The sequence below is a fragment of the Gallinula chloropus genome (assembly GCF_964237585.1).
Source record: "Gallinula chloropus genome assembly, chromosome: 1".
Taxonomy (NCBI): domain Eukaryota; kingdom Metazoa; phylum Chordata; class Aves; order Gruiformes; family Rallidae; genus Gallinula; species Gallinula chloropus.
In genome coordinates, this window is record NC_140085.1 from 85,485,699 (window position 1) to 85,493,164 (window position 7,466).

At 56.6% G+C, this 7,466-nt stretch overlaps 2 protein-coding genes across 2 annotated transcripts; both read left to right on the forward strand.

The window, feature by feature from the left end:
- The first annotated feature begins 144 nt into the window (after positions 1 to 144).
- Positions 145 to 932, forward strand: MRPL51 (mitochondrial ribosomal protein L51). Its single transcript, XM_084279179.1, has 2 exons — positions 145 to 493; positions 667 to 932. The coding sequence occupies exons 1-2, from the start codon at positions 235 to 237 to the stop codon at positions 861 to 863; spliced, it is 456 nt and encodes a 151-aa protein (XP_084135305.1). The 5' UTR covers positions 145 to 234; the 3' UTR covers positions 864 to 932.
- Positions 933 to 3,308: 2,376 nt separating this feature from the next.
- On the forward strand, positions 3,309 to 5,972 carry VAMP1 (vesicle associated membrane protein 1; the record flags this gene model as incomplete). The annotated part of the gene is given in 6 exon segments (XM_084270409.1): positions 3,309 to 3,334; positions 3,970 to 4,099; positions 4,897 to 5,055; positions 5,308 to 5,359; positions 5,893 to 5,942; positions 5,946 to 5,972. Coding segments are annotated over 6 exon segments (420 nt in total). The 5' UTR covers positions 3,309 to 3,332.
- Positions 5,973 to 7,466: the final 1,494 nt, after the last annotated feature.

Sequence of the window (7,466 nt, forward strand, 5' to 3'; positions counted from 1 at the left end):
GCCCCTTCCCCCGGCCTATCAGCGCTCAGCAGCGTAGAGCTCGCTAGCGCCTCGCCCAATCGCCAGCTTCCCTCCTCGGACCGTTAGCGTGGCGCCGCCCCCTCCTCCTTCCGGTTCCCGACGGCCCCAGCGGCCGGAAGAGGCCGCTCCGAGGGCACTGGGAGGGCGGTGCGGCAGCACCGCTCCTCCTTCCCCGCGGCGGCGGAGGGGGGAGCCGCTTGTGGGGCCGTCTCGATGGCGGCGCTGGTGCGGGCGGTAGGCCGAGCGCTGCTGGGCCGGGCCGCGCCCCTGCTGGGGGCCGAGCGGGGCGTTAGCGGGGGCGGCGGGGCGCTCTTGGGACCTGTGCGTCCCGGTCTGCCCGTACCCATCTCCTCGCCCCTGGCAGGGCTCCTCCGGCCTCGCCGCATCAAGGAGCCCCCGAAGCGCGAGCAGGTGGATCCGTGGACGAAGAAACGGGCCTTGTTCGGCGTCTACGACAACGTGGGGATACTGGGTGAGGCACCCCCTCCGCGCTGGGGCCCCAGGCGAGAGGGGAGGGAGGCTGGACCTACCTGCGGGCGAGCGGCTCCTCCAGCAGCGAGAGGGCACGGAGGGGGAGCTGGGGCCGACTTCTCTTCCTTTCGAGCCCAGGCTTCATCCTCTTCTGCTCTGCCCTTCTGTTCTCAGGTGGCTTCCAGGTGCACCCAAGGAACCTCATAGTGGGGCCCAAGTGGCTGCGAGGCTGGCGGGGGAACGAGCTGCAGAGGTGCATCCGCAAGAAACAGATGGTGGGAGATCGGATGTTTGTAGACGACTACCACAAACTCACCAAGAGGATCCGGTATTTGTACAGGCGCTTCAATCGTACTGGGAAGCACCGCTAGGACTGGACCAACAGCACGTGGAGTGTTGTTTCATGGCATTACCATCAGAATAAAGCCAGCTTTCACACAGTTGGGTCCCCAGTACTTTCTGCAGCTGTTTGTGTGCGTTTGTGGCCTGGTCCCAAGGTCCTGCTGCGGCTCCAGGGCTGAGCTCCTCTGCACAAGTTCTGCTCCCTCAGTCATTTCTGATATTTTGCAGGCATCTCTTCTGGCCTGCGTCCCTGGACTTGACCTGAGAGTCATCTGTTTCTTTGGCCAGACTTCAGGCACCCTTTCAGTCTGTAAGCCCGAGGTTCTCACATTCTGCTTGACAATTTTGGTACGCTCCAGTTTAGGTTTTCTCCCCTTGTAGCCAAGTTCTCAAACTAGTGCTAAGAGCACCTAATACATCTTCCTGCTTACTGCTTTGCCTCCTTGCCCTCCTTAATGTGATTAGCATTAAGTGTGAATGATCTAGGCATTAGTTGAAATGCATCAAAACCTGTCTTAAAGCCAGAATTTGTTTCACAGTGATGATGACTTAACACTGTACTAATGACAAGCGGCTGTTCGTTTATAATTTAGTCAGGATGTGCAAAAGTAATTCAGACACTTTTTAAAAAACTCTAGCTTTTAGTATTCCATAACTGTTACTGGTTCTTCTAGAGAAGTAGTCAGAGCTGGCATCCCTGTAGCCCAGCACCACAAAGACCATTATATGCTGCAGAAAAAAACATACAACAGGCAAGCACTTGCCTCTCCCTTAGCTGTTAATTCGGCTGCTGGGTAACTGAGGAGCTACATGCTGATTGGAGGTATCCCGATATTGAGCAGTGCTACTCTGTCTTTAAAAGCACTTGGTTGGAAGTGCCAGTCCTTTAGGTCTAAGCCTTAGGAAGGTGAAGCCAAAGTCTCTGTTCAAGCAGCTGAACTCCCATGTTCTCATGAGCGGGTGGCAGACCAGCGGGACTCTTGCCAAAAGGTGTTCTGGGTTCAGGAAACGGGTGCAGATTCAAGGGGAGACTTGAGTAAGGATCTGGAAGAGAGCAGTTGGGGGTAACGCATAAAACAACAGTTGTACCAAATCCTCACCATACCTGAAAGCACGTCAGGAACTGGAAGAGCATCAGAGGAAAGCTTCTTGTACCCTCTGCCAGCTCTAAGCAGCAGCTTGGCAAAGGCTCTGTGGGCCAGTAGTTCCACAAGCTCCATCTTCTGTTATTTGCAATGGTTAATGGAAGGGCCCTTAAACTGCAGTGGGAAGACTGCCAAGCTAAAGAAGCTTTATCTGCAACTTGTTCCTTCACAGCCTGTCTGAAGGCACTGCTAAACGCCCTTTGGTTCTGTGCTAGGCCGCTCCTTGACCCCCAGCAGTCCCACTTAGTGATCGCCCATCCCTAGTCACAGCCCTGTGTCAAGCCTTCTCTCTCCTAGCAGCCACAGTGCTTTGGCTCCCAGGCTGTGTAATTTAGAACACCTCTACTTCGTGTATCCACTAACCTACGGCATTTGACGTTAAAAGCTTATTAACGGCCCGTGCCACCTTATGGAAGGAAACTGAAGTTCAGCGTCGGTGCGAACCAGCCGCTTGCCACCCTACTCACCGCGCCAAATGCTGCACGGAGGGAGGGACCTCGTGTTCCAGTGTGTTCCTGCTCCCCTTTCTGTCCCGAATCCTCCCTTCTGGTCCAGCAGGCTTCTCGAAATCCTTACCCAGGGAGGGGAGCAAGCCAAACGCGGGGCTGTTCCCGGGGCTCAACGTCCCCCTGCGGGCCGCGGAGGCTCGGCCGCAGCCGCCGCAGGGGCTCTCACGGTGGAAGGAGGCCAGCAACGCCATATCTTAATTGCAGGGGCAGCAGCTCAACCGGAGCCAAGAAACCGCGCTACAGAGGCGGGAGCTGCAGCGAGGCGCCCCGCAGCCTCCGCCAGTGACGGCACCAGCGGGGCGTGACGGGGCAGGTAGCCGTGCTCCCAGGCCCCGCCCGGCCCAAACGCAGCGGGGCGGCAGGGCCTCGCCCGGGGGCAGCGGGCGCAGGGCCGGGCCCCGGCGGCTGCCCGGACCTCCTCAGCCCGGCTGCTCTCCGCTCCCTCCGCAGGGGCTCGGCGCCGCACGGGTCGCGCGCGCCGGCGGGGCGGGCTCCGCTCCCATTGGGCGGCTTCAAGGGTGAGTCACGGTGGGGCGGGGCTTGTCCCCGCGGAAGTTCGGAGAGTGGAAGGGGGCGGGGCTCGAGCACACCTCCGTCTTTACGGGGTGTCTTGATCCGGCAGGGCTGAGGACCGCTGATTGGCCGCGGAGGAAGTGGAAGGCGGTACTGATTTGCTGTTCCTGGAGAGCCCTTCCTACGCTCACTTGTAATTGGCTGTCGTCTCTAGGGGCGGGGCTTCATCTCCCATAAGTTGGGGTCCCCAGCGGCCGTGGTACCGGCGCGCAGCTGAGGAGTCTGGGCGTTTGGCTGCGCACTGCAGTGTGTCTGGGGGTCCGGCTCGGCGATGTGAGTGTCCGCCTAGTCCTGGCCGGCTGCGACGGGCGCGGGGTGGGGGAGCGGACGGGGGGACGAGGGAGATGTGCCGGTGTTGAGCCCGCGCCCTGGCCGGTGGAGGGGCCGAGTGGCGCATTGCAGCAGCCGCAGGCAGGGCTGCCCGCAGCGCCCCCCCGTGCTCCGGCCGGTCCCGCCGCGCGTAGAGGGGGCGTGGGTGGGTGGGTGGGGGGGCGTGGGGCTCTGGGCCGCCGCGGTCACCGCTGCGCTCAGGCACACGGGGGCTGCTGTCTCCTTCCCGGGGCGCCCCTCGGTGGGGCCCTGTCCCCCTCCCTCCTTCTGGTGCTTGCGGCACGCTGCGGGCCGCCTCCCGGTCACCTCCGCACGGCTGCCATCCCGGTCCCCGGCAAACCTGGGCGCTGGGCACGGCCGCGACGCCCCCCCCGGCCCGGGGCTGGCCCTCCCCGCCCTCCTGGGACAACCCTTGCTCCCAGCTCCCTTGCTCCCGGGGGGGTGCACAGGCCCTCGGGGCTGCTGCCAGCACCGCCCCAGCCTGGGCGCACGGGTTCAGGTGGAGGCGGTGGTGGCGGTGGCGGTCCTCTCAAGCAGCTGACCGCTCGCTCTCCTTGCCCGCGCGTGTGTTTCCCCAGGTCTGACCCAGCCCAGCAGCCTGGTGCCGGGGCCCCCGAAGGGGGAGCCCCGGGCGGCGGTCCCCCCGGGCCACCCCCCAACCTGAGCAGTAACCGCCGGCTGCAGCAGACGCAGGCCCAGGTGGAGGAGGTGAGTAGCGCGGCAGCCGCACCGGCTGCCTGGGGGCTGCCGGGGCTCTCCGGCCGCTCTGCAGCAGCGAGGCCGTTCTCGACGGGCCTGTGTTGCAGGGCGGACGGGCCCTCTAGTCGTGCCGGTGGCCGGCAGCGCTCCCGGCAGGGCAGCAGGCCGGGGAAGAGGCTGGCGCAGAGACGAGATCGCTCTATGTTTAAGAGCTGATTAATTGCTGCCCTGACTTCTAAGGAGCAGGCCGGTTGTGTTTTCGGCGCCTTGCGCCGTCTGTTGTGGAAATAAAGCTACGCATCAGCATCCCGAGCAGCTCTCAGTCCTCGCCTGCTGCATCAGGGGAACAGCCTGTGCGCGGGCTCGATGCGGGACTTTCTAGGGTCAGTGTCTGTAGCAGGGCTCCTGCCATGCAGTAGCGGCTCTGTGCCTCGCTGGGGCAGCAACACGTAGCTCTGAGTTCCCTTTGCAGCTGTTGGGGAGTGAGCGTAAATAAGGTTGTGCTTGTGGTGCGGGCGGCTGAGGCTTGCTGGGTTTGAGAGCTTTCTAAAAGAGGTGATGAGGTGGAGCTGTGGACCTGTGGACCTGTTTTAAGTGTACTTGAACTGATGCTTTAGCAGAGTGCCTGGGATTCTTTACCCTCCCTCAAAGCGGGCAGGGACTTGAAAGCTGTTGCATATCCTGACCCTTCTGTTTGGGGCTTTCACTTGTCAGTGTGTCAGTGTTAGCTATTGGCCAAGTAACTGCTCCTCCTTTTCCAGCTCTCTTCACCAGTGTAACTGCTGCCGCTATTCTTCCTTCTTCAGGTGGTGGATATAATGCGTGTAAATGTAGACAAGGTGATTGAACGAGACCAGAAGCTGTCAGAGCTGGATGACCGAGCAGATGCACTTCAGGCCGGTGCCTCACAGTTTGAAAGCAGCGCGGCGAAACTCAAAAGGAAGTACTGGTGGAAGAACTGCAAGGTGAGTGTCCCAGTGTCAGTGTCGTCATCCCCATCAGAAGGGAACTGGGCCAGCCCTCTCCAGCAGGGCTTTGAGAGGGTACTTAGAACTTTATAACTAATCTAAATGCTTAGGATTCTTTCACTGTGGGAAGACTTTGAGGCCTTGGCTGTCATACCTTCAAGGGCTGGCTTATATTCCCTGTATGTCAGGAAAGATGGGATTTGTCAGTCTGTTATGAGTGTTACTCTTTGACAATCTCTCTTCCTCCAGATGATGATCATGATGGGAGTGATTTGTGCCATTGTGGTGGTGGTGATTGTAAGTAAGTACCAGAAAGCCCAGGATGAAAGGTGAAGAATTTCCTGTTCTAGAGTGGTCTAAACTCTTTCTTTTTAGCTTGAGATCTAGAGGGTCTTTGTTGCATAAATGTTAAAACTTAAGTTCTTGGGGAAGGGAGGTGGTGGTGCTGGAACTCCCACACTTGCTGTGGCAATGCTATGCTTTACAAATTAACAGAAGGAATTGGGGGTGGCCACCATGGTAGAAATGGGAAAATCTGTCTGCCAGGTGAGGTAAACCTGTAAGTATGAGGGGCATTTACCCTGGAGTTGGGTGGGTTGACAAGTCCCTTCCCTGGTGGGGGATTTGGAAGTCTCTGGGGGACCTTTGGTGTAACTTGCCCTTCTGTTCTTTCCTTTTTTTCCCTGATTGCTTTGTCTCCAGTCTACTTTTTTACTTGAATGTAGCTCCTTCAGTCTGCAGCCTACTGTCCCCGTCACCTTGCCTGTCTCTTCTTGCCCCTGAATCTTCCCTTCCTTCCCCTCCACCTAGCTTCTTCATTGATTTCTTTATTAGTTTTAATTTGTCTTCTGTATAGGACTCTGAAGCGCTCTACTGAACATGGTTAGACTCTTCAACAGCTGCTGCAGCTTTAGGGAGGGTCACCTGAGTTTAGAGGAAAGGGAAGTAGAGGAGGAGTGGGTAGCTAATGCTCCCACTCTTCTGCAGGGAATTTCTGTGGTTTATTTTTGGGTGTGAGCTTGTCAAATAGTGCCTGTGTGGACTCTAGCAAAATAAGAATGCCTTAATGCAGTGCCTTTGGGGATGAAGGACTTCAGCATGGGAGATTCTTTCGTATTCTGCCTAAAAGGAGTGGCAGCAGGACTTAAGCTTTTCATTGAGCTTCTGAAGTAAAGGCTATTTTGTGTTGGTCGGTGACTGTGAGCCATCTGACTGAGCCAGAGAGTCATCTAGATTTCTCTAGCCATGGAGAGACGAGCACTTAAAGAAATAATTTATTCTGCCTGTCCTTATTTTCAGATGACTTGCTGTCTGAACATGGCCATTTCAGTAGTTATAAAGGAGAGCCTACATGATTACCTCAGTCACGTGCTACAGACTAAACACAGCTAAGCAAAAGGAGTTTTGTTGCTATCTAGAAGGCACATGTGGGAGTAGAATCTCCTGCCAGAAGGAACAAAAGAGCATCGGTGAGGAGTCTGGTGGGGGGTGTCAAATATTCCTTTCATCTATGCAGACACAAGCCAGGATCCCGTGGCTTTCTACTATCTTGCAGCTTTCTGGAAGACTTTGGGGTAGTGGCAGAGTAGGATTGGGAATGGGTGTTTTACTTTCGTGTTGCTTGGTTGAGTGTTGCAGTCCACTGCATAGCAGTTGGAGGTGAAGGAGACTGGAGGTATTCCAGATGAGACTGAGCGAGCCACACAGCTTCCTGATTTCAAATACCTGTCCTGTTTCTGCTACCACAAGGTCCTGAATTTCAGCAGGAGTTAAATACTTGGAACAGTTAGCTAGGGATTCGAAGGGACATGCTGCTCTGGGAATGGGTATTGCAAAGTGACATCAGGTGTTCCAGTTTGGCAGCTTAGATCTCTAGAGGTCTTTCCTATCAAACTGAAATTCTCCTACTTGCTATGGGTTCTCTTGAGTTTCCATCCAAGATGGTCTCTGCTGTGAGTAAACTTGCAGCATGGAACACTGTGGCTTTCTGTAAGCAATCCCCTTGCTCTCTTCCTCATGAGAGCTGCGAGTTGCTTGAATAAGTTGTCAGACCTGGGGTTAAATGAGCTGCCCTGTTTCCTCAGTTTCTGCAGTCTTCTGAGGAATGTGCATCTTGTCTTTTTTTTACAAGCTGAGCTGTAGCCTGTAATCTAGACTGGAAAGAGGGTCCTCCTTTAATTTAGGAAGCTCTACCTCAGTTCTAGAATACCCTAGGATCTGTTTAGGCTTGAGATGACGTGGGGAGGCAGGGGAGAACATCATGAGTTCCCAGATGGGAGTGAAGTCCAAAAGATGTGAGGAGCAGATGCTTTTTGTTTCATTGGGTGTGCTGGGGAAGCCCCTTTCTTCCTCAGGGCATCTGGGAAGGGGCTAGGTTTTGCATGCTCACTTCCATGCCACGGCATTTC

Excerpts from the sequence above, each read along its gene's own strand:
- MRPL51 (XM_084279179.1), top strand. The coding sequence starts at position 235 with ATGGCGGCGCTGGTGCGGGCGGTAGGCCGAGCGCTGCTGGGCCGGGCC. Across the intron at positions 494-666 it reads CGACAACGTGGGGATACTGG|GTGGCTTCCAGGTGCACCCA; the intron begins GTGAGGCACCCC and ends TTCTGTTCTCAG.